Genomic DNA, 25,382 nt, shown 5'->3' on the forward strand with positions numbered 1-25,382 from the left:
AACATGCCTTAAGCAAATTATTCATTAAAATGTGGCTTTAAACCCTGATAGCATGTTGATGGAAGACTGAGATGAGGCTGATCACTGCTGAAAACGTGCACTGAAAGAGCTGAAAAGAGTTTGACAAAAACATATCAACGTAAACAAAACATCTTGAGGGTTATATATCAAACAAATCTTGGTGCTAAGAAGTCTCAATAGGAGCACCTAAATTAATTAGATACTTATCTTGGAACTTTAGAGTAAAATCTGCATAAAAACTTTTTAAAAATCTGCTGTTTTTCATAATTAAAGACATCTTAAAAACTGAGTAGATTTCAAATTCAATTAGAAATTTACACAATGACATGATGACAGAAAAAACAAATTATATACATAGATTTTTTTTTTTTTTTTAAAAAACAGGAAATATCGTTGCTTCCTTTTCTGGAAGCTGAAATATTATTTATGAAATGTTTTTTGTATTTTAAATGATCATAAAATATTTTAATTAAAAATCATGACTATATTCTTTAAGACTGAACAGCCACTGGAAAGTCATGGAAGAACATGTCTTCACAGCAAAAGATAACTATTTCATACAAGAACATTACAGACCTGAAGATTAAAGGTAGGGAAAACAAACTTTGAATGGCATTTAAATGCTTTGTTAGACAGTAGAGCCAGTTAATAGCGAGCAGAAATCATAAACTTGAGCCGACTGTATATGTGGTTAATCATGCAGAAGGTTAGAGTCCTTAATCACACACAGCCCTGTGATGACTCGGTCTCTTTATAGCCTCCTGTGAAAGTGAAACAGGTTAGCAGTAGAAGCTCTCAGCCAGCTTCCTCATTCTTTTATTACAACATGGTTGTGGTGGTGGGGAGGGGGCTGCTTTGGCTCTAAACATACATGCGTCCGTTTCATCACCCACGTTTGGCTCATTTACAGGTTGCTGCTCTCTGCTGGTCCCTTTAATCTTATTTTTGTCAAGGTTTGGATGGAAAAGTTTATAATAAATAGCTTTAAGTATTAGACCGAGGACGTAAACTGCAACAACACAGGCAGCTGTGATTAAAGCGTGCATGGGCTCTATCACAAAATCAGGAGGATCTGTGCTCATCTTCCAGCACCACACAGCACAGAGGATGCAAATATCAGTCAGTATATACCCGTGATAGAGCGCAGTCCTGTACCGCGTCTTCCCCTCCACCACACTAAACCAGTTAAAATACCAAATGAGGCCAACAGTGGCTCGATAAAGCCATTCTCCACAAGGACTTTCCATGAACTCTGTCTTGGATCGCCAAGCGAAGAAGAATAAAACCAGCCAAGAGCAGATGAAGTGGGCGAAGATGAAGCAGGGCAGCACGGAGGCGAAAAGAGCGAGAGCAGTGAGACGGGAAGAGATGAGAACCAGGTTCCAGGTGAAGTAGATGACTGATGAGGTTATTTGCTGCTTCTCCTTGTCAGGCAGGAAAGAGCGCAGCGAGCGATGGTAGGCCGTCACAGTGAAGGCGATAGCTGAAGCTGAACCAACAGCCTTCAACACTGAAGGGAACAAGAGACAGTGTCAGAACCAGCAAGATGCAAATGACAAACACTGAAAAAGTGGTTCATTCCAAATAAAAATCTATCAAATTTGGATATGTCTACTCAGAATCAGCAGACTTTAGTATATTTAATGAACAATTTTAATTTTTAATTTTCTGAGATACTGGATGTGCGGTGCACATCAAAACAAAGAGCAGCTGCCTGCATTGGGCAATAATGAAGATTTGCCTGCTGCAGGAAGCTGAAGCAGGATGAGGAGTGACACTTTGAACTTAACCTTGACTCTGATTGTGACAGACAGACTCTGACAGATTATCTATGATTTATTTGACCTTTATGGACTTGCCACATGGAAGACGGAAGAAAGAGGACAACATATGTGCAGGAAGTGAAAGTTGATATATGTATTTTAAATATTTTAATTGTCACGTCTCCTATGAATTTGGATAATGTAAAAAATTATTATGTATAATAGACTAATAATTAGAGGCTAATATAGGAGCCGTGAATATGTTTTAGAATGAAGGCAAAATTATTTGATTGATCTATACTTTTTGATAGTTATTCCTGATCAGTAACTGTGACATTCGTTTGTAATTGTGTTGTAATTTTTTTGGGGTCTGGAGAGGGGATAGACAATGTTCCTATCTGGAGTTGCTCACAGTGACAGGTGGCGCTCAGGGGTGGATATATTCGTATCTCCTCTGGCTTGGTGACTTTCCATTGCGGTTTTCCAAAGTGGATGAGAGGGTTGCTTCCCTGTGCCTTCAGTTCAGGGAACAGGTGCTGACTGTTGCCACATGTGTCAAATAACAGTTCAGTGTACCTGACAATCTTGGAGTGTCTGGGCTGGTTGCTGAAAGTACGCTGGTCGGGAACTCTCTTGTCCTACTGGGGAACTTGAATGTTCACACAAGCAACGACATGAAATTAAAATCTGTAGAAGTGTTACTGGAAGGATCGACCGGTTCAACTTAGCACAATGTGCTGAAATCTCAGGTTGGCTATTGATTTTATAATCATGTCATCACATGGGACACACTAACATCATTACTCTAGTCCAAACGTCTTCTCGCCCGCCTTCTTTAAGCCACTCAGCTTCCGCTTTGCATGGTTTAATCTGTGCTCTGTGTCACTCTCCCTTTCAGATTCTTTTTCATGCAATCCACCTCCTCCCCTCATCCACCTCAGACACCTCAGCCAGACCTCTATGCAAGCCTCTGTCTTCACCATCATCACCATCCCTGTCCTAAATCCTATAACTGCTGGGACCCAGTTCTGCCACGAGGGGTCATTGGAGTCTAATTACCAAATCCGTTAATTTCTCTATCTCAAAAAATCCTGTTAAATTCTTCCAAGAGATCTCGCCTTATTGAATTTACCCTTAAAAAACCTAACTGACATTCCTATAGGTGTTTCTACTTCAGGACCTCAGCATTCACTTAAATCATTAAGAACACAGTGACTCTCACTGTTTTCTCAAACATACCAGACTATACATGAATGAAAAAACTCCTGCACCTGCCATGTTTAAAAGCATGGGTTCAGCTCAGTGAATTCAGTCCATTCTAGATGTGAAAGTTTTTTTTACAGATTTCAAAAATACATTTTTGTGTAAAAATGTAAAACTGCACCTGTCACAGGATCCAGGTGGCCCGTCTGCAGAATGATGGTGAGCATGAGCGTGAGCTGAGGGGCGCTCTCTGAAAATGTCTCTATGATCCGTAACATGCTTAGATCGTGGGTCAAGGACACGGTAATGTCCTCAGTCTTAGGTTTCTGTTCTCCTGGCTTAAGGGCACCTTTCTCAGGGTCAGGGAGCCTATTGTACATGCTTTGTACTGCCATTTCCAGGACTCCTGCATGCCTGAGAAACAGAAAAATATAAAGCATAACCAGTCAGACCAAATCCTCCTTCTAGCTACACTGAGACTAATTTCTCTGGAACCATTCTTGTGAGCCAGCAGGTATTCATTGCATGAAAAGGAGCAAATGAAACCAGTTTACCCACTTCTGATGAAGGAAATAAAATGTGTCCTCCGTTTATCTTCTGAAACCAAGGAAACAGCTTGTGTTTCTAACATTCTCATGTTCACAACAGTTGATTTAAACACAGAAATATTGCAAAAAAAAATTGTGAATGAAATAGATGATATAAGGTGTAGATTACTTAATGCAGCAGACTGATGCTTGCTGGAGTTACTGTATATACTATGTGCACCACTGTAGTGGAGTACAGTTCAGCTGCACAACACTTAATGGTTCAGCTTGTGTTTCCTATGAACTACTCTACAAAAAACTGCACCTGTCTAGAAACAGGCAAATAAATTTAAGCTTCCCACACAAGCCTCAGCCTTTACACACATTATTATTGTTTTAATACTACCTGACGTAAACTCCGAGCTGACAAACGTGCAGAACCGTGAGCTGCCTCTGGGTAGGCAGGCCTTCAACCTTTGTCTTCATCTTAAACTGGTCATAGCTGTACCAAAGCCAGCTGTAAGCCTGAGCCAGCAGTGTTGACCCCACAAGTAGCAGCAGCAGAACACTGAGGCAGGCGTATGCCTTTTCTTGGTAGAAGATAACAGCGGCCCATATATCCAGTCCTATGTCAGTCAGAAACAAGGGCAGGCCCACGCAAGTGATGAGAAAATCCCAGCAGGAGTATTTAGACTCACCCTGAGTGTCTGACATGTTCTCTGTCCCGCTGCCTGCTTCTAACACAGCTGCATCTTATAACTGACAGCTGATTACAACTCACGTATAACCTGTGAATGACTGACAGTGAGAACCAAACTTTGGTTTTAAAAAAAACCTCCTAGAAACTGATCCACCCATTTTTTTTCAGTAGCGTCTTAAAGATGTATCGGCATATTCCATACATGTAGACTCCTCCTACTGAAAGGTTTCCCTTTAACAATGCTGTGGTATTTCCATTGAAAAATCAGTAGAACTTGGTTTAAAAAAAAAAAAAAGATCTGCAACTGATCACAGTCAGAGAGTTTTAACACAACTTATCTGTTATAAATATTATTATGTTCACATTTAATAGAAATGCATTTAAATGCAAAATAAATGTTTAGATTTGAAAGTGCTGTACTTGTACTTTAATTGCAAAAGCCTGCAAGTATTGGCCCATTTTTTTAAAGGAAGTTGACCAAAATTGCAAATAAAATCACGTCTGTGAAGGTTCTCAGTCATCCAGGTCATCATAGTCAAAGGAGCTTGCAAAGAAAAGCGTCTGGACTTGTTTAAGTTGTGTTCATTTTTTGTTATTTTTTTTTTAGGTATTTTTATTTATTTATTTATTTATTTTGTGTCCCGTTTGGATCTTTAGCCATCAGAATTGTTGTCTTAAGGCCAAGAAAGATGCCAAGCGGATTTATTTTACCAAGTGGATCATCATGGCCTTGCCATATTGGTCCATTTGATTGACCTTTATTATAATTATGTATTTATTTTATTTTCAGTTGCTACAAACGGGACAGGACAGGGAGAAAGAATGAAAGAAAGAGAGGGAGAGAAAGAAAACCAGAGGGGAGAAGAGACGGTGAGAAGGGGGGGAAGAAAGAAAAAACAAAAAACAAAAAAAAAAACACCTGGGTCACCTGTATGGAGAAAAAAACAGAAGAGAAAGCAAACAACAAAGAGCAACATAATAAAAAAAACAGCACCATCACAATAAACTAGCTAGCAGTAGATATCAGTAGATACTAAATAATAAACGATATTGTGCAGCACGCAAGATAGACAGCGCACAATGTGCTTTGAGGCAGCAGCCAAGAAAGGTGTAGTCCGCGTCTGTGAACACCCGTGTGTACACCTGTGTGGATCAGCATGCTTGTATTCCAAAGGTTTCTCCATGTAACGATCTGCTAGGGAGTGTGGGGAGCCACAGCCCCGTCCACCAGGGTATGAAGCAGGTATGGAGGAGATCCAGGCCCCAGATATCCAGAGGCCCCAGAGTACAAGCAACTTAAACAAGTCCAGACGCTTTTCATTACAAGCTCCTTTGACCATATAAAATCACATTTTCTCATGAAAGAGTATTTTTATTCTTGGTGCACATCCCAAGACATTGTGACAAGTTGGAATCAGGAATCTTCTCTAAATGAAAATGGCCTGAAATTGAAAAAGAAACTGAACCTATCACAAAATCTGCACCAATCTGCAGAATGATAGTGACTGTCAGTGTGGCACCCAGATCAGAAAAGTCAGTGGTGAGGATTTGTACAAACCTCTTTAGTATTCCTGCATCTCTGAAAACCAGAACAACATGAAACATAACCAGTTCCACTTTAACTACTTGCCAAATATGCTGAGTTGAGTTTCTCTGTAAGCATGCTTATGACAGCAGGTATTCGTGCATAAAAACGAGCCACTATTGTCTAAACAAAACAATTTGCATCCGTTTACGTGAAACGTCAAATGTCATCAGCCACCTATTGAATACAAGAAAATGGAGACATGACCAGAAAACACTTAAAAACTAGGTTCATAGCTGGTGGAGGTTATCACAGCTGTGGTTGGGTGAGAAGCAAGATAGAACCTGGGCAGGTTGTCAGCCTGTTGCGACACAGAGAGCAGATAACCATTAACAGCCATGGCCATGTCAGAATTCCCACTTAGCCTAACGGAGCATGTGTTTGGACTATGGGAGGAAACCAGAGTACCTGTAGAGGAGAACGTGAACCAAACATAGAAAGGTCTCGGCCTTGATTTGAACCTGATACTACTTCACTATGAGGCTAACTACTGCACCTCTGTAAGGGAGTACAGTGCAGCTGCCAAACGAATCAGTGCTTTCATTTCATTTGCTTGTAAACACAATGTTTCTACAGGTGCAGGAATCTCAGCAGACAGCCGAGCATCCTTTGCACTACACCCTCTGTCCATGCAGCTCCCTAACTCCAGTATTGAGAGCAGACCTAAAGCAGACTCATTCATGTGTGTGCAACATGTGAGAAAGAACAGCAGCTGATAAGATCCTGATCAAACATGCATTACTTGTTGCATACATTTTTTGAATGAATTATTCTTTTAGTCCGTTACCAAGTTTACTTTTTTTTGTTGCATAACTTAAATTTTTACTGTTTATGTTTTGTTTGCTTTTTTTTTTTTGCAAAAGGACTCTAGCTGCATATTTGGAGTTTTAAGTAGATCATAACACAGACCCTGCAGGCCTGCCCCGTGGAGACAGTGAGGTCCTTCCACTTCCTTGAAAACATAATCTCCCAGGACCTAAAAGTGGGAGCTAAACATCATCTACTTCATCAGGAAGGCACAGACGATGCACTTCCTGTACCAGCTGAAAAGAATCAACCTGTCAAAGTCAGTTATGGTGCATTTGTACTGTTCCATCAGTGTAGTGCGCTACTACCACTGTCAAGATCAGAGTGCAGCACGTCATCCCCTTTGGTTGAGATGACTTAACAGCGCCCCCTCGCTGCTCAGTCAATGTGTTACAATAACACACTTACTTTCTCAGGACCCGATTGTTTTAAATGCACAAATAAGAAATAGAAAAGAAGGACGATAACTTGTATTATTATATTTTGAAATTCACTAGCTGGGTCCACATCCTCATTTTAGGTTTGACAGCGTAGGTAAAGGTGAGTGCTTGGACATGAACTTAGCCTGGTAGATCCCCAAGGAGGGAGGGTGGGGCACGTAAACGAGAATGAACAGCTTGCAGAACTGGGGGAACATATATAGATGACAACCGGAAGGAGCGTGTTTGGAGGCGTGGTCGCACTCCTGAAATTCCGATACATAATCTCTAATATAAGAGCACAACTCAATAGTATTTTGTACAACTAAAATAATGAAATTACAATTTAAGATAAAGTGTTGTTTGTTCCAACATACATCAAAATGTATTCATTATATAAAATAAGTTACAATAGAATTTGTTTCTTCTTTTCGGTAAAAGTGTGTTTAATTTATAATAACATTTGTCTCCTTTTGTTTGGATTCATTTGCACACAGAACTGAAAGTGACCGACAAAGCTTTAAACTATTGTTTCATATAGCTCTAAACCTAATATATGTTTTTCAGCCATTTAAAAAAAAAAAAAAAAAAAAATTGACCACATAATCATAAATAACCCACTGCAGAATAGTCATGTCATACAAGGATTTATTTCCATTAAAACTAATAATAATAATAATAATAATAATAATAATATTAGACAAAATATACTTTATCCCAAAGTTGGGAATTCTGTTACAATAGATTAATAAATTAACTTAAACACATCAAACAAACTTAAGTAGGCACTATGTGACATAAATATGTTTTGTAGCTTCATACACCTTTTTAAATCCAAGTTTGCTTAACATAAAAAATAAAAAATTACATTATTGATTGTAAAGGTCATCAACACTGGGAGTCAAACGGAAGGCATTGGCATCTTTTCACCATGTAGCAGCCTTAACGTATTTTAGATGCGTTGTGTTATATCCACATCAGTCCAAGTGATCTTGGCAAACACTGTAGAAAAACAGTCTGACACTGAGCCATCTATATTATTCAAAAATGGCAGCCTTATCACATGTTTCAAATCTAAACCAGAATAAATCTGTATTAGGAGAGAGAGGTGCTCTATTGCTCAAGAAATCAAGATTTCAGGTCCATGGAGGCTGTCTGGGGATTTTAAGGCAACTCATTAATTCTGTAAAACAGAACATTTGTACTTTAGACTTGAGTAAAGTACAGTTTACAATAGTGCAACATTGTTAGAATATTGCTTTGTTATAATAAAGAAAATATATTTTTTAAATTAGTTTTTTTTACACTGTTATATTCTTCAGAAAAATAAAAATAAATTTTTTTTTTTTTTTTTAAAAAAAGCAGTGCAATAATATTTCAAAAAGATCTCCATAACAGTTTCAAACATGCATGTTACTGACCTGAAAGCCTGTCCTTTTAAAGGAAAACAAAAGACTGATGTCTAGAAATGTTTTGTTAGATGGTAGCACCACTTAATGAAGAGCAGAAAGTGCTTTTAAGAATTTGTCTCCAAACTAAGTTGAGTAATGCCTTGTGAGAATGTATGAGTGATTGGTTAGGAAGCAGGTGATCCACAATATCACACAGCCTTTATGATCTAGCTTTAAAAAGTAGCTGGTTTCATGACATCTGCATGACTGAGTCTCTTTGTAGCCTCCACATCCTGTGGATGTCAAATGATGCAGGTCATGAGTAGAAATTCTTGGCCAGCTTCCTCATTCTTTTATTGTAGTGTGCTGAGACTTCTGTTGCAGAGCTCATCATGCGGAAGTCCACCTGATCTACAGATTGCTGCTCATCGCTGTCAAGGTTTGGGTGGAAGAACTTATAATAAATAACTTTGAGTATTAGACCGAGGATGTAAACCACAACAACACAGACAGCTGTGATTAAAGCGTACGTGGGCTCTATCACAAAATCAGGAGGATCTGTGCTCATCTTCCAGCACCACACAGCACAGAGGATGCAAATATCAGTCAGCATATACCCGTGATAGAGCACAGTCCTGTACCGCGTCTTCCCCTCGGCCACATTAAACCAGTCGAAATACCAAATGAGGCCAACAGTGGCTCGATAAAGCCATTCTCCACAAGGACTATCCATGAACTCTGTCTTGGATCGCCAAGCGAAGAAGAATAAAACCAGCCAAGAGCAGATGAAGTGGGTGAAGATGAAGCAGGGCAGCACGGAGGCGAAAAGAGCGAGGGCAGTGAGACGAGAAGAGATGAGAACCAGGTTCCAGATGAAGTAGATGACTGATGAGGTTATGTTCTGCTTCTTCTTGTCAGGCAGGAAAGAGCGCAGCGAGCGATGATAGGTCGTCACAGCGAAGGCGATAGCCGAGGCCGAGCCGACGGCCTTCAACACTGAGGGAAACGAGAGGCAGCGTTAGAAAGTCCAGAAATGACTGAGAAATCTTGTTAAGCCAGGTGATTCTGTATGAAGACGAAAAAAATCTGGAAAGTATTCCAACCTGATCACCTCAGAATCACCAAATTTTTAATGTAAGATAACATTAGTGCATTTACTGAAGCCAGGGGGAAAATTCCAACAATGACAATATCACACGTGGTTAGAAGCCGTTAAAGGTTTTCCCTCAATGAATTATGCAAAGGAGATCAAAAATCCAAGGTACTAGTGGTCGTTTCTCTACATCAGAAACATAAGCTGTTGGAACTCTAATATATCAAATCAGATTGGTGCTCACAGTTGGTTGCAATAAATGTTTGACAAGAAAGAGATTTTGACTATCTCCTGTACATACAGTGGCTTGCAAAAGTATTCGGCCCCCTTGAACTTTCCCACATTTTGTCACATTACAGCCACAAACATGAATCAATTTTATTGGAATTCCACATGAAAGACCAACACAAAGTGGTGCACACGTGAGAAGTGGAACAAAAATCATACATGATTCCAAACATTTTTTACAAATAAATAACTGCAAAGTGGGGTGTGCGTAATTATTCAGCCCCCTTTGGTCTGAGTGCAGTCAGTTGCCCATAGACATGCCTGATGAGTGCTAATGACTAAACAGAGTGCACCTGTGTGTGATCTAATGTCAGTACAAATACAGCTGCTCTGTGATGGCCTCAGAGGTTGTCTAAGAGAATATTGGGAGCAACAACACCATGAAGTCCAAAGAGCACACCAGACAGGTCAGAGATAAAGTTATTGAGAAATTTAAAGCAGGTTTAGGCTACAAAAAGATTTCCCAAGCCTTGAACATCCCACGGAGCACTGTTCAAGCCATCATTCAGAAATGGAAGGAGTATGGCACAACTGTAAACCTACCAAGACAAGGCCGTCCACCTAAACTCACAGGCCGAACAAGGAGAGCGCTGATCAGAAATGCAGCCAAGAGGCCCATGGTGACTCTGGATGAGCTGCAGAGATCTACAGCTCAGGTGGGGGAATCTGTCCATAGGACAACTATTAGTCGTGCACTGCACAAAGTTGGCCTTTATGTAAGAGTGGCAAGAAGAAAGCCATTGTTAACAGAAAACCATAAGAAGTCCCGTTTGCAGTTTGCCACAAGCCATGTGGGGGACACAGCAGACATGTGGAAGAAGGCGCTCTGGTCAGATGAGACCAAAATGCAAAACGCTATGTGTGGCGGAAAACTAACACTGCACATCACTCTGAACACACCATCCCCACTGTCAAATATGGGGGTGGCAGCATCATGCTCTGGGGGTGCTTCTCTTCAGCAGGGACAGGGAAGCTGGTCAGAGTTGATGGGAAGATGGATGGAGCTAAATACAGGGCAATCTTGGAAGAAAACCTCTTTGAGTCTGCAAAAGACTTGAGACTGGGGCGGAGGTTCACCTTCAAGCAAGACAACGACCCTAAACATAAAGCCAGGGCAACAATGGAATGGTTTAAAACAAAACATATCCATGTGTTAGAATGGCCCAGTCAAAGTCCAGATCTAAATCCAATCGAGAATCTGTGGCAAGATCTGAAAACTGCTGTTCACAAACGCTCTCCATCCAATCTGACTGAGCTGGAGCGGTTTTGCAAAGAAGAATGGATAAGAATTTTAGTCTCTTGATGTGCAAAGCTGGTAGAGACATACCCTAAAATTCTGGCAGCTGTAATTGCAGCAAAAGGTGGTTCTACAAAGTATTGACTCAGGGGGCTGATTAATTACGCACACCCCACTTTGCAGTTATTTATTTGTAAAAAATGTTTGGAATCATGTATGATTTTCGTTCCACTTCTCACGTGTGCACCACTTTGTATTGGTCTTTCACGTGGAAGACCAATAAAATTTATTCATGTTTGTGGCTGTAATGTGACAAAATGTGGGAAAGTTCAAGGGGGCCGAATACTTTTGCAAGCCACTGTATAAAGTTATAAATGAACTTATAAACAAAAAAAAGAAGAGGAAACAAAAAAAAAAAAGCACACAGATATAAAGAACACGTGTCCATTAAGAATTGCACCTGTAATAAGATCTGGATGGCCCTGCTGCAGAAAGATGGTGAGCATGAGCGTGAGCTGCGGGGCGCTCTCTGCAAACGTCTCTATGATTCGTAACATGCTCAGATCGTGGTTCAACGACACGGCTATGCTCTCGGAATCAGGCTCCTGTTCATCTGCAGAGGAACCCGTATGTCGGCTGGCACCATTCTCAGGGTCGGGGATCTTCTTGTAGAAGCTTTGCACAGCCATTTCCAGGACTCCTGCATGCCTGCGAAACAGGAAACATAACCAGTTAGACTGAATCCTCCCGTCAAATATGCTGCATTGAATTTCTAAGGAAGCATGCACGAGAGAAGAAAACTACAATCCAAATAATATCAGGTTCACCCACTCAACATGGAGACAGGAAGGAGCTGCATTACCTCATCAGCTCAGCTATTGTAAACCAGAAAACTGAGGCATGACTCATGTTTCAGATATTTCCCAGGTCTCAACTACGGGTTTACACACAGACATATTTAAAGCAGGGCGAAACGAAACCAAAAATGTAATCTGTGGATAGTTTATTACAGCAGACAGTCAGGTGCACAACATTGTAGTATAGTAACCGCAGATTGTCAGTCTGCATTTCCTGTATGGGACGGTCAGGGTGGCACCCTTAGATAAGCTGAACTTCTTAAGTATTCCCTGCTTACACCTACTTCAAAAACAAAAACAGGCACTTTGCACTTATAGTTATTATTTAAAAAAAAAAAAAAAAAAAAAAACTACCTGAAGTAGATTCCCAGCTGAAATACGTGGAGCAGCTTGAGCTGCCTCGGGGACGGCAGCTTCTCGACCTTTGTCTTCCTCTCAAACTCGTCATAGCTGTACCAAAGCCAGCTGTAAGCCTGAGTGAGCAGCGACGAGCCCAGGAGAAACAGCACCAGCACACCGAGGTACACGTAGGCCCTTTCCTTATAAAAGGACACAGCAGCCAGTACATCCAAAACAACGTCAAGCACGAACAGCGGCAGGCCCACACAAGTGAAGAAGAAGTCCCAGCAGTTGTATTTAAACTTGGTCCGAGTACCTGACATGTTCTCTGCGTGCCTCTGACACAGCTACACGTTAACATTGACAGCTGATTATGATTCAAGCAGCAGTTCTGACACAAACGAAAGCAACGACCAAAGTTCAGCGTTTAAAAACACCTCCTACAGTCTGACCCGCCCATGTTTGCAGGATCGTCTTAAAGGCACATCGAGGTATTTCACACACCAACACGCCTGCTATTGACAGCCGCCCCTTTAACATTAACTGACGGTATTTCCACACAGAAGTTAATGGCTTACAGTAAAATCTAAAGTAAATCTAGTAAAAACAAACAAATAACAAATAGAAAATTTTAACAAATGTGTATTTTTATTGCAGGGAATAGGTTAAAATTTAACAAACACTGAGCCTCACTTTTGATACTCGCCGACAACATGAAAAAACGTGGATTCAAACACTGTCTCGCAGGTTTTTGTAATAAAATGCCTCATATATTACAAATAATGCTGAATCTTTAGGCCAGTACACGTACTGAACTTTGAACTAAGATTGAAGTAAACAAAGTTGTTTTTTGTTTTGTTTTGTTTTTTACATTTGAACGAGCTAAACAAACACTGGATGAGTGAATAAAATTAACACTAAATCTGGTACCTGAACACACTGAAATATCTTCATTTTTAACATATTTATGGCTGTGATGAATCAGCATCTCTCTCATGTGTTTTAATACCTGTGACATGACGGTCATGAGCCTGCACACAGACGTCGTGTTGAACAGATGGCGCTGTGGTGAGGTCAGAATAACTAAGAGCTGATTGCGCTCAAAACTGAGACTTTTTGTCTGATTGTAAACAGCCTTGAAAGTTAAATGTTGCTACCAGGAGCGTCGTAGTGGAGGCTAAAGGGACGCTCAGATAAAGACACCCACGGAGGCAAAGGAAGGAGGCAGCAGTAGGTCTGGATGCAACGCAAAACAGCAAATAGCTGCTTTTAAGATTGATTAAGAAAAACTGCATTATTTTCTAAACACAAGAGAAGTAATCTTATTTCAATATATAACACAAAAAACGAAGACGTAATTTTTTTCCATAGTAAAAAAAAATCAGCGCAGTTCGCCCGCTTGTACTAAATATTATCCTTCCTACCTTAGACGTAAGCAACAGGCACATGACACGTTCATATTGACCCACAGTCGTGTGAAGCTGTAAAATGTGAGTGTTTAATGAGGGTCTGTACAGCTTTGGAGTGTGTTAGTGTGTGTTTGAACTGACCTGAACCTCCTCTCTGTGGGCAGAAGGTCAAAGGGGTGATTTTTGCGTGCATCAATCCTGCAGAGGATCTGTGTAGCAAATAGTGGGGGAAAAGATGTGAGAAGGGCTGATGGAAGTGAAGAGAGCGTGAAAATTAAGGTTTTCTACCACAGAGAAGAGCTTCTGTGTCAGGGGTGAAAATAGTTTTAGGGTAAATGTAGAAGAGAGATGAATCAAAAAAAAAAAAAAACCAAACATATTTCTAATTGATGTATGAATTTCATTGTAAAATTCTGAGAGCCTGTTGTTTGTGTTCTTTCAACGAGCCAGTGGGCGGGGCCTGTCTAAGACATCAGAGGAAAGAGAATCAGGCCTGACGTCACAGTCGCCCTATGACAGCTGGGATAGGCTCCAGCGCCCCCCCCCCCCGCAACCCTGAAAAGGATAAGCGGAAGCAAATGGATGGATGGAAATTTAAAAACAAACAATTTCTAATTAATGTATCAATTTTTAGAGCCTGTTCTGTGTGGGCGGGGCCTATTTTCAATGAGTGTACGTTGTTGTGGGGGCCTGTCTCAAACATCAAAGGAAAGAGAATCAGGCCTGACGTCACAGTCAACACAAGTCTATAAATTGCCAGGTGAACCTGCACACAGGACAAGCACGTTTCTTACCTACAGTCACGAGCAAGTGTCTAGACGAACTTTTGTTCTGCTACAGACAACTTTAAACCCTGATTCATATCTGAATATCTGACTCATTGTACCACAGTAGATTTGTTTCACAGTTAAATATCAAAAATGAGCTACGAGAAAGGAAATCCAAAATTTGTATGCACTCTCCCACAGAGTAAATTCTACGACTTTATTCAGGCTAGGAAAACCTTCGAAAACACTATGTCTGAGACACTCAAACAGCTGAATGCCCAAATTTCAATGGTACCCACCAAGCCGGACCAAAATGAGATCCAAGCTGGAGAACTCACTGATCAATCAGCTTCATGCCCAGTTCAAATGAACAGTACCACCAAAGAAAAATGGGATCAGGCCTGTTCATATCAGGAAAAGACCAGAAACTTTGACCTTGAGATGAACCGTCTTAAAGAGCAGCTTCAGCAGAGGGACAGCGAAATCCTGATCCTGAAACAGGAGAAGGACAGTCTGTCTGCCGAGCTCACGCAGTTTCAGAAACATGAAGGAAATCTGAAAAAAACTCTGTGGAAAGAACAAACACAGAGAGAGAATCTGGAGCGGGAGAAAAAGGTCCTGGAGGAAGGAAATAAGAAACTCCTGGAAGAACAGAAAGTGGTAAACGACACAAACGAAAAACTTAAAGAGGCCATAACAAAATTTAAGGAAGCAAACGAAGCATGTAAAAAAGAACTGGAGGCCATGAAAGCTCTGCAACTACAGAGTGAAAAGAGAGAAATTTTTACACAGGATCATCAGGAAGCATCTGGGACGACACAGAAGAAAATCTTCACAGCTGAAAAACAAGACTTTGATAAAATAAAGTCTTGTTTGTCTGGCTCAGATTTAGGTCCTTCTGACATCAGTCTGGCATCTGATTGTCTGAGTGGGGAAAAGTTGTGTGTCAACATACTGATCCAGTTGGTGGTTTTTCAGGCCATAGAGAAAAAATACAAGCTCTTCACAGAGCGCCTCACTCCTGACTGCATCAGCGATCGTCTGATTGAGAAGATCTGGCCTGAAATCAAGCAGAAACATTTGGATCTGTCCCCAAAACGGCTGAAAAATCTAGACAAGGCCATTCTCAAGGATCTTTGCAAAGCACACAACTGCAAGGAAAAACATTTGATTTTTAATCTGAGGGAACACCTTGATAATATTACTGTCCCAGCCTTCACCAAACGCCTGTTGTCATTACCAAGAAGAGTACTCAGTGTCTCTAAACACAGAGAAGAGTACAAGGAAGTGGTGAAAAATGTCACTAAAGATCTGGTATTGCACGCTATGAGCCAAGAAAATGATACAATGGATCCAGGAACATCTGATTTTATTATAGAGAAGCTTTCCCATAAGATCTGGATGGAAATTTTGTCCAAAAACTACAAAATGTCCTTGGAGAACATTGAACAACTCGCCCTGACAATGTACAACGACCTTAATGAAAAGTGGCCTTCTCCAGTACTCTCAATGAAGTCGAGCAGCCTGGCGGTTGACAAAGAAATCGTCAGCAGCTTCAAAAAACACGCCAAACTGAGGAGTCAAAACATCATCTTTAGGGTTTTCTCGTGTGCACGCTAAAATTGAACTGAAACGTGCATGCGACTATGTGACAAAACTCTCAAAGTGGCTTAAATTATTCATTTAAATTTGGCATCTAAGTTTAATTTTAAAACCAGAGTGGTTAAAAAGAACCCCTCTTCTTCTCCCAACTTCCTTCCCTCATCACCAACTGGCCGAGGCAGATGGCCACCCCCATCCCAGAGCCTGGGTCTGCCGGAGGTTTCTCTCTTTTAAAAGTGAGTTTTTCCTTCCCACTGTCGCCAAAGTGCTTGCTCTAGGGGGTTAGTTTTTGTGCATTCTTGTAGGGTCTTCACCTTACAATATAAAGCACCATGAGGGAAGTGTTGTTGGGGCTTGGCGCTGTTTCTTAGCTCAAAATGTCCAATTACAACAGGACATTTTGAGTTAAGAAACAGCGTCAAACCACAAATTAAAATAAAAAAATTAAATGAAAAAAAACAACTGTGACTTTGTGCTTTGTTTCATTTGCTGTAAATTTGCTAAGAATGTAATATAAGATTAGAATAGTGTTTATTTGTCTGCTTATTTATAAGGAACTCCATTAGCTTCCACAACAGTGGTTGCTAGTCTTCCTGGGGCCTAAGCCATCAAATACAATCAATTAAAATATTACACAATAAAGTGGATTTTATATGAAAGTGCAAAATTCCTCCTCTGCCACACTCCTGGCTGTAATCTAAAGCACAGCGTTAACATAACTTTATGGCAGTTCAGGTACTACCATAAACAAGGTATAGCGTCACATCAGCAGTGACAACATCAGTGACATCGCTTCACGTCCTTTATAAGATTTTGTTTTCCTGATGTGTCATGATTTTTAGTATTCCCCAAAATCCGTAATTAGTAATAAGCTGTTGAAAAATAAAAAGATCACCTTAAAAAAAACTAGTACACATATTCTCTGTGTTTTAATTTGATGCAGGATGAAAGCAAACATGTCACACTGATGTGTTACAGCATTTTTCTTTTTTTAAATGAGTGAAGTTATCAAACCAGAAGCCAAGAGGCTTGATGTTGTGTCCAGTCCTACTGGATCCCTACTGTCTGTTTAACGAGCAGGCTGTGAAGTGTTAACAGCTCAATGTTGCTCTTTTTTTTGCCACCTGTTAGATGTTTAGTAATGATGCTGGATTCCTGATTCCTTGCAAGCTTTGTTTACTATGTAACTGAGAGACATTAGATGCAAGCAGCTTGACTCCCGGGGGCGGGTCTAGCGTTAGACGTTTTCTCACTGGCTGCGTGCGCAGAGTATTACTTTGAACAGGAATAGGAAACAAGCATTAATGAACAATACTAATCAGATGTTCTACAGCACCTGAAACATTTGAACAAGCTAAACAAACCCTGGATGACTGAATAAAATTAGCACTAAATCTGGTACTTGAACACAGTGAAATCTCTTCATTTCTAACATATTTATGGCTGTGATGAACACGCAGCGCTCTGAAAATGGGCTTAGGTTAAATTTAGAAGAGGGATGAATTAAAATTTAAAAATAAACAAAAACACATTTCAAATTAATGTATGAATTTAACTGACAAATTCTGAGAGCCTGTGGGCGGGACCTATTTTCAATGGGCGGGAACTATTTTCAAACATCAAAGCAAAGAGAATGAGGCCATGACATCACAGTCACCAAAATTCTATAAATAGGGGTGAAACAGCACACTGGTCAAGCACGTTTCTTACTTACAGTCACGAGCGATTCACTAGACGAACTTTTGTTCTGCTACAGCCAACTTCAAACCCTGATTCACATTTGATTATCGAATTCACATCTGAATATCTTATTTAGTGTAACACGCTAAATTTGTTTCAAAGTTAAATATCAAAAATGAGCAATCAGGAAGGAAAACCAGAATTTGTCTTCACTCTGCCAAAGAGTGCACTCGACAACCTCATGCTGGTTAGGAAAGCCTTGCAAAACTCTCTGACTGAAAACAAACTTTTAAAAGAGGGTGAAAGTAGAGCCAGACAGCAAATCAAACAGATGATGACTCAAATTTCAAACATGCGCACCAAGCTGGAGCTGTATGAGAACCAAGCTGCAGGAGTCACTGACGAATCAGTGTCGCGCAAACCGCAGGTGAGCAGCGCCACCAAAGAAAAAGAGCAACAGACGTGTTCAGATCAGGAAAAGGTCAGCAACCTTGACCTTGAGATGAACTGTCTGAAAGAGCAGCTTCAGCAGAGGGACAACGAAATCCTGATGCTGCAACAGGAGAAGGACACTCTGTCTGCCAAGTTCACGCAGCTCCAGAAACATGAAAGAGATCTGAAAGAAACTATGTGGAATGCTCTGTGGAAAGAACAAACACTGAGAGAGAATCTGGAGCAGGAGAAAAAAGTCCTGGAGGAACAAAATAAGAAACTCCTGGAAGAACAGAAAGTGGTGAAGGACACAACAGAAGAAGTCAAAGAGGCCATCACAAAATGTCAGGATGCAGAGAAAGAAGAGAAAGAACTGGAGGAGGACAAGAAAGCTCTGCAGCCACAGAGTGAGGACTCCAGCGAGATTAAAGAAAGTCAGGCAGAGACAAACATACCAGAAATGCAGACAGAACTGGACACGCAGAGAAAAGAATTAGTAGAGTCTCAGACTGAAACACAGGAGACGGCAACCCCAGAGTCGTCCTCATCTGATTGTCTGAGTGGGGAAAAGTTGTGTGTCAACAAAGTGATTGAGTTGGTGGTTTCACAGGCCATAGAACAAGTCTCCACTAAATACAAGCTCTTCACAGAGCGCCTCACTGCTGACTGCATTAGCGATCGCCTGATGGAAAAAATTTGGCCTGAAATTGAGCTGAAACATTTGGATCTATCCCCCAAATGGCTGAAAAACATAGACAAGGCCATTCTCAAGGATCTTTGCAAAACACACAACTGCAAGGGAAAATATCTGATTTTCAATCTGAGGGAACAGCTTGATAGTATTACTGTCCCAGCCTTCACCAAACACCTGTTGGCATTACCAACAAGAGTACTTAGTGTCTCTAAACACAGGGAAGAGTACCAGGAGGCTGTGAAAAATGTCACCAAAGATCTGGTAATGCACGCTATGAAGGGAGAAAATGAGACAGCTACATGGAATGCAGGAACATCAGAGTTTATTGTACAGAGGCTTTCCCACAAGATCTGGAACAAAATTTTGTCCAAAAGCTACAAAATGTCCATGGAAAACATTGAACAACTCGGCCTGAAAGTAGCCAATGATCTCCGTGAAAAGTGGCCTTCTCCAATACTGTTAATGAGGTCAAGCAACCCAGTGGTTGACGAAGCGGTCGTCAGCATATTCAAAAAACATGCCAAGCTGAGGAGCCAAAATGTCATCTTGAGGGTTTTCTCATGAGCATGCTAAAATCGAACTGAAACGTGCACGTGATTATGTTACAAAACTCTTAAACTGGCGTCAAATATTCTTTTAATTCAGCAACCTAAATTACATTTTAAAACCCCAACTTCCTTCCCTCATCACTAACTGGCCGAGGCAGATGGCCACCCCCATCTCAGAGCCTGGTTCTGCCGGAGGTTTCTCTCTTTTAAAAGTGAGTTTTTCCTTCCCACTGTCGCCAATGTGCTTGCTCTAGGGGGTTCGTTTTTGTGCATTATTGTAGGGTCTTCACCTTACAATATAAAGCACCATGAGGGAAGTGTTGTTGGGGCTTGGCGCTGTTTCTTAGCTCAAAATGTCCAATTACAACAGGACATTTTGAGTTAAGAAACAGCGTCAAACCACAAATTAAAATTAAAAAATAAAATGAAAAAAAAAACAACTGTGACTTTGTGCTTTGTTTCATTTGCTGTAAATTTGCTAAGAATGTAATATAAGATTAGAATAGTGTTTATTTGTCTGCTTATTTATAAGGAACTCCATTAGCTTCCACAACAGTGGTTGCTAGTCTTCCTGGGGCCTAAGCCATCAAATACAATCAATTAAAATATTACACAATAAAGTGGATTTTATATGAAAGTGCAAAATTCCTCCTCTGCCACACTCCTGGCTGTAATCTAAAGCACAGCGTTAACATAACTTTATGGCAGTTCAGGTACTACCATAAACAAGGTATAGCGTCACATCAGCAGTGACAACATCAGTGACATCGCTTCACGTCCTTTATAAGATTTTGTTTTCCTGATGTGTCATGATTTTTAGTATTCCCCAAAATCCGTAATTAGTAATAAGCTGTTGAAAAATAAAAAGATCACCTTAAAAAAAACTAGTACACATATTCTCTGTGTTTTAATTTGATGCAGGATGAAAGCAAACATGTCACACTGATGTGTTACAGCATTTTTCTTTTTTTAAATGAGTGAAGTTATCAAACCAGAAGCCAAGAGGCTTGATGTTGTGTCCAGTCCTACTGGATCCCTACTGTCTGTTTAACGAGCAGGCTGTGAAGTGTTAACAGCTCAATGTTGCTCTTTTTTTTGGCACCTGTTAGATGTTTAGTAATGATGCTGGATTCCTGATTCCTTGCAAGCTTTGTTTACTATGTAACTGAGAGACATTAGATGCAAGCAGCTTGACTCCCGGGGGCGGGTCTAGCGTTAGACGTTTTCTCACTGGCTGCGTGCGCAGAGTATTACTTTGAACAGGAATAGGAAACAAGCATTAATGAACAATACTAATCAGATGTTCTACAGCACCTGAAACATTTGAACAAGCTAAACAAACCCTGGATGACTGAATAAAATTAGCACTAAATCTGGTACTTGAACACAGTGAAATCTCTTCATTTCTAACATATTTATGGCTGTGATGAACACGCAGCGCTCTGAAAATGGGCTTAGGTTAAATTTAGAAGAGGGATGAATTAAAATTTAAAAATAAACAAAAACATTTTTCAAATTAATGTATGAATTTAACTGACAAATTCTGAGAGCCTGTGGGCGGGACCTATTTTCAATGGGCGGGACCTATTTTCAAACATCAAAGCAAAGAGAATGAGGCCATGACATCACAGTCACCAAAATTCTATAAATAGGGGTGAAACAGCACACTGGTCAAGCACGTTTCTTACTTACAGTCACGAGCGATTCACTAGACGAACTTTTGTTCTGCTACAGCCAACTTCAAACCCTGATTCACATTTGATTATCGAATTCACATCTGAATATCTTATTTAGTGTAACACGCTAAATTTGTTTCAAAGTTAAATATCAAAAATGAGCAATCAGGAAGGAAAACCAGAATTTGTCTTCACTCTGCCAAAGAGTGCACTCGACAACCTCATGCTGGTTAGGAAAGCCTTGCAAAACTCTCTGACTGAAAACAAACTTTTAAAAGAGGGTGAAAGTAGAGCCAGACAGCAAATCAAACAGATGATGACTCAAATTTCAAACATGCGCACCAAGCTGGAGCTGTATGAGAACCAAGCTGCAGGAGTCACTGACGAATCAGTGTCGCGCAAACCGCAGGTGAGCAGCGCCACCAAAGAAAAAGAGCAACAGACGTGTTCAGATCAGGAAAAGGTCAGCAACCTTGACCTTGAGATGAACTGTCTGAAAGAGCAGCTTCAGCAGAGGGACAACGAAATCCTGATGCTGCAACAGGAGAAGGACACTCTGTCTGCCAAGTTCACGCAGCTCCAGAAACATGAAAGATATCTGAAAGAAACTATGTGGAATGCTCTGTGGAAAGAACAAACACTGAGAGAGAATCTGGAGCAGGAGAAAAAAGTCCTGGAGGAACAAAATAAGAAACTCCTGGAAGAACAGAAAGTGGTGAAGGACACAACAGAAGAAGTCAAAGAGGCCATCACAAAATGTCAGGATGCAGAGAAAGAAGAGAAAGAACTGGAGGAGGACAAGAAAGCTCTGCAGCCACAGAGTGAGGACTCCAGCGAGATTAAAGAAAGTCAGGCAGAGACAAACATACCAGAAATGCAGACAGAACTGGACACGCAGAGAAAAGAATTAGTAGAGTCTCAGACTGAAACACAGGAGACGGCAACCCCAGAGTCGTCCTCATCTGATTGTCTGAGTGGGGAAAAGTTGTGTGTCAACAAAGTGATTGAGTTGGTGGTTTCACAGGCCATAGAACAAGTCTCCACTAAATACAAGCTCTTCACAGAGCGCCTCACTGCTGACTGCATTAGCGATCGCCTGATGGAAAAAATTTGGCCTGAAATTGAGCTGAAACATTTGGATCTATCCCCCAAATGGCTGAAAAACATAGACAAGGCCATTCTCAAGGATCTTTGCAAAACACACAACTGCAAGGGAAAATATCTGATTTTCAATCTGAGGGAACAGCTTGATAGTATTACTGTCCCAACCTTCACCAAACACCTGTTGGCATTACCAACAAGAGTACTTAGTGTCTCTAAACACAGGGAAGAGTACCAGGAGGCTGTGAAAAATGTCACCAAAGATCTGGTAATGCACGCTATGAAGGGAGAAAATGAGGCAGCTACATGGAATGCAGGAACATCAGAGTTTATTGTACAGAGGCTTTCCCACAAGATCTGGAACAAAATTTTGTCCAAAAGCTACAAAATGTCCATGGAAAACATTGAACAACTCGGCCTGAAAGTAGCCAATGATCTCCGTGAAAAGTGGCCTTCTCCAATACTGTTAATGAGGTCAAGCAACCCAGTGGTTGACGAAGCGGTCGTCAGCATATTCAAAAAACATGCCAAGCTGAGGAGCCAAAATGTCATCTTGAGGGTTTTCTCATGAGCACGCTAAAATCGAACTGAAACGTGCACGTGATTCTGTTACAAAACTCTTAAACTGGCGTCAAATATTCTTTTAATTCAGCAACCTAAATTACATTTTAAAACCCCAACTTCCTTCCCTCATCACTAACTGGCCGAGGCAGATGGCCACCCCCATCTCAGAGCCTGGTTCTGCCGGAGGTTTCTCTCTTTTAAAAGTGAGTTTTTCCTTCCCACTGTCGCCAATGTGCTTGCTCTAGGGGCTTAGTTTTTGTGCATTATTGTAGGGTCTTCACCTTACAATATAAAGCACCATGAGGGAAGTGTTGTTGGGGCTTGGCGCTGTTTCTTAGCTCAAAATGTCCAATTACAACAGGACATTTTGAGTTAAGAAACAGCGTCAAACCACAAAATAAAATAAAAAAAATAAAATAAAAAAAACAACTGTGACTTTGTGCTTTGTTTCATTTGCTGTAAATTTGCTAAGAATGTAATATAAGATTAGAATAGTGTTTATTTGTCTGCTTATTTATAAGGAACTCCATTAGCTTCCACAACAGTGGTTGCTAGTCTTCCTGGGGCCTAAGCCATCAAATACAATCAATTAAAATATTACACAATAAAGTGGATGCAAAATATCCACAATTTGGCTCTTATATCCACAGTGAGATTTTGCAATTGTGAAAATATAAGCATATAAATATCAATAACACTGAGGCAAAACACACCAATAATGTTGTTTAGATATTCTGCTTTCCATGTTCCAGATCCCCAGAATTGATATTTTCACCGAATGGTCTTTTCTGTCTGCCAGTGTGTCATGCAGGTTTCAAGATTAATAAGCGCTGACACTCAACCTGACAAAGTGTGAATTTGCCAAGGCCACTGTAACATACTTGAGCAGGGAAGTGGGACGTGGTCAGGTGCGGCCCCTTAGCGCCAAAGTGGTGGCGATTAATGAATATCCCACACCTAAATAAAGGACTTGAACTGTGCAGATTCCTGGGAATGGTAGGTTATTACAGGAACTTCTGCAAAAACTTCTCCTCCATAGTCCAGCCATTAACTGATCTACTTAGTCCAAAAGTGGATTTTATATGAAAGTGCAAAATTCCTCCTCTGCCACACTCCTGGCTGTAATCTAAAGCACAGCGTTAACATAACTTTATGGCAGTTCAGGTACTACCATAAACAAGGTATAGCGTCACATCAGCAGTGACAACATCAGTGACATCGCTTCACGTCCTTTATAAGATTTTGTTTTCCTGATGTGTCATGATTTTCAGTATTCCCCAAAATCCGTAATTAGTAATAAGCTGTTGAAAAATAAAAAGATCACCTTAAAAAAAACTAGTACACATATTCTCTGTGTTTTAATTTGATGCAGGATGAAAGCAAACATGTCACACTGATGTGTTACAGCATTTTTCTTTTTTTAAATGAGTGAAGTTATCAAACCAGAAGCCAAGAGGCTTGATGTTGTGTCCAGTCCTACTGGATCCCTACTGTCTGTTTAACGAGCAGGCTGTGAAGTGTTAACAGCTCAATGTTGCTCTTTTTTTTGGCACCTGTTAGATGTTTAGTAATGATGCTGGATTCGTGATTCCTTGCAAGCTTTGTTTACTATGTAACTGAGAGACATTAGATGCAAGCAGCTTGACTCCCGGGGGCGGGTCTAGCGTTAGACGTTTTCTCACTGGCTGCGTGCGCAGAGTATTACTTTGAACAGGAATAGGAAACAAGCATTAATGAACAATACTAATCAGATGTTCTACAGCACCTGAAACATTTGAACAAGCTAAACAAACCCTGGATGACTGAATAAAATTAGCACTAAATCTGGTACTTGAACACAGTGAAATCTCTTCATTTCTAACATATTTATGGCTGTGATGAACACGCAGCGCTCTGAAAATGGGCTTAGGTTAAATTTAGAAGAGGGATGAATTAAAATTTAAAAATAAACAAAAACACATTTCAAATTAATGTATGAATTTAACTGACAAATTCTGAGAGCCTGTGGGCGGGACCTATTTTCAATGGGCGGGAACTATTTTCAAACATCAAAGCAAAGAGAATGAGGCCATGACATCACAGTCACCAAAATTCTATAAATAGGGGTGAAACAGCACACTGGTCAAGCACGTTTCTTACTTACAGTCACGAGCGATTCACTAGACGAACTTTTGTTCTGCTACAGCCAACTTCAAACCCTGATTCACATTTGATTATCGAATTCACATCTGAATATCTTATTTAGTGTAACACGCTAAATTTGTTTCAAAGTTAAATATCAAAAATGAGCAATCAGGAAGGAAAACCAGAATTTGTCTTCACTCTGCCAAAGAGTGCACTCGACAACCTCATGCTGGTTAGGAAAGCCTTGCAAAACTCTCTGACTGAAAACAAACTTTTAAAAGAGGGTGAAAGTAGAGCCAGACAGCAAATCAAACAGATGATGACTCAAATTTCAAACATGCGCACCAAGCTGGAGCTGTATGAGAACCAAGCTGCAGGAGTCACTGACGAATCAGTGTCGCGCAAACCGCAGGTGAGCAGCGCCACCAAAGAAAAAGAGCAACAGACGTGTTTAGATCAGGAAAAGGTCAGCAACCTTGACCTTGAGATGAACTGTCTGAAAGAGCAGCTTCAGCAGAGGGACAACGAAATCCTGATGCTGCAACAGGAGAAGGA

The 25,382-nt window shown here is 40.6% G+C and overlaps 1 protein-coding gene across 1 annotated transcript; it reads right to left on the reverse strand.

The window, feature by feature from the left end:
* Positions 1-438: 438 nt before the first annotated feature.
* On the reverse strand, positions 439-13,966 carry LOC308384433 (uncharacterized protein). Its single transcript, XM_080862998.1, has 8 exons — positions 12,246-13,966; positions 11,495-11,742; positions 8,735-9,412; positions 6,084-6,207; positions 5,951-5,976; positions 3,921-4,260; positions 3,169-3,401; positions 439-1,531 (listed from the first exon to the last, which is right to left on the reverse strand). Exons 1-8 carry the CDS (start codon positions 12,551-12,553, stop codon positions 801-803), a joined length of 2,688 nt encoding a protein of 895 aa, XP_080719124.1. The 5' UTR covers positions 12,554-13,966; the 3' UTR covers positions 439-800.
* Positions 13,967-25,382: the final 11,416 nt, after the last annotated feature.

Source organism: Rhamphochromis sp. 'chilingali' (genome assembly GCF_963969265.1).
Source record: "Rhamphochromis sp. 'chilingali' genome assembly, chromosome: 17".
Taxonomy (NCBI): Eukaryota; Metazoa; Chordata; class Actinopteri; order Cichliformes; family Cichlidae; genus Rhamphochromis; species Rhamphochromis sp. 'chilingali'.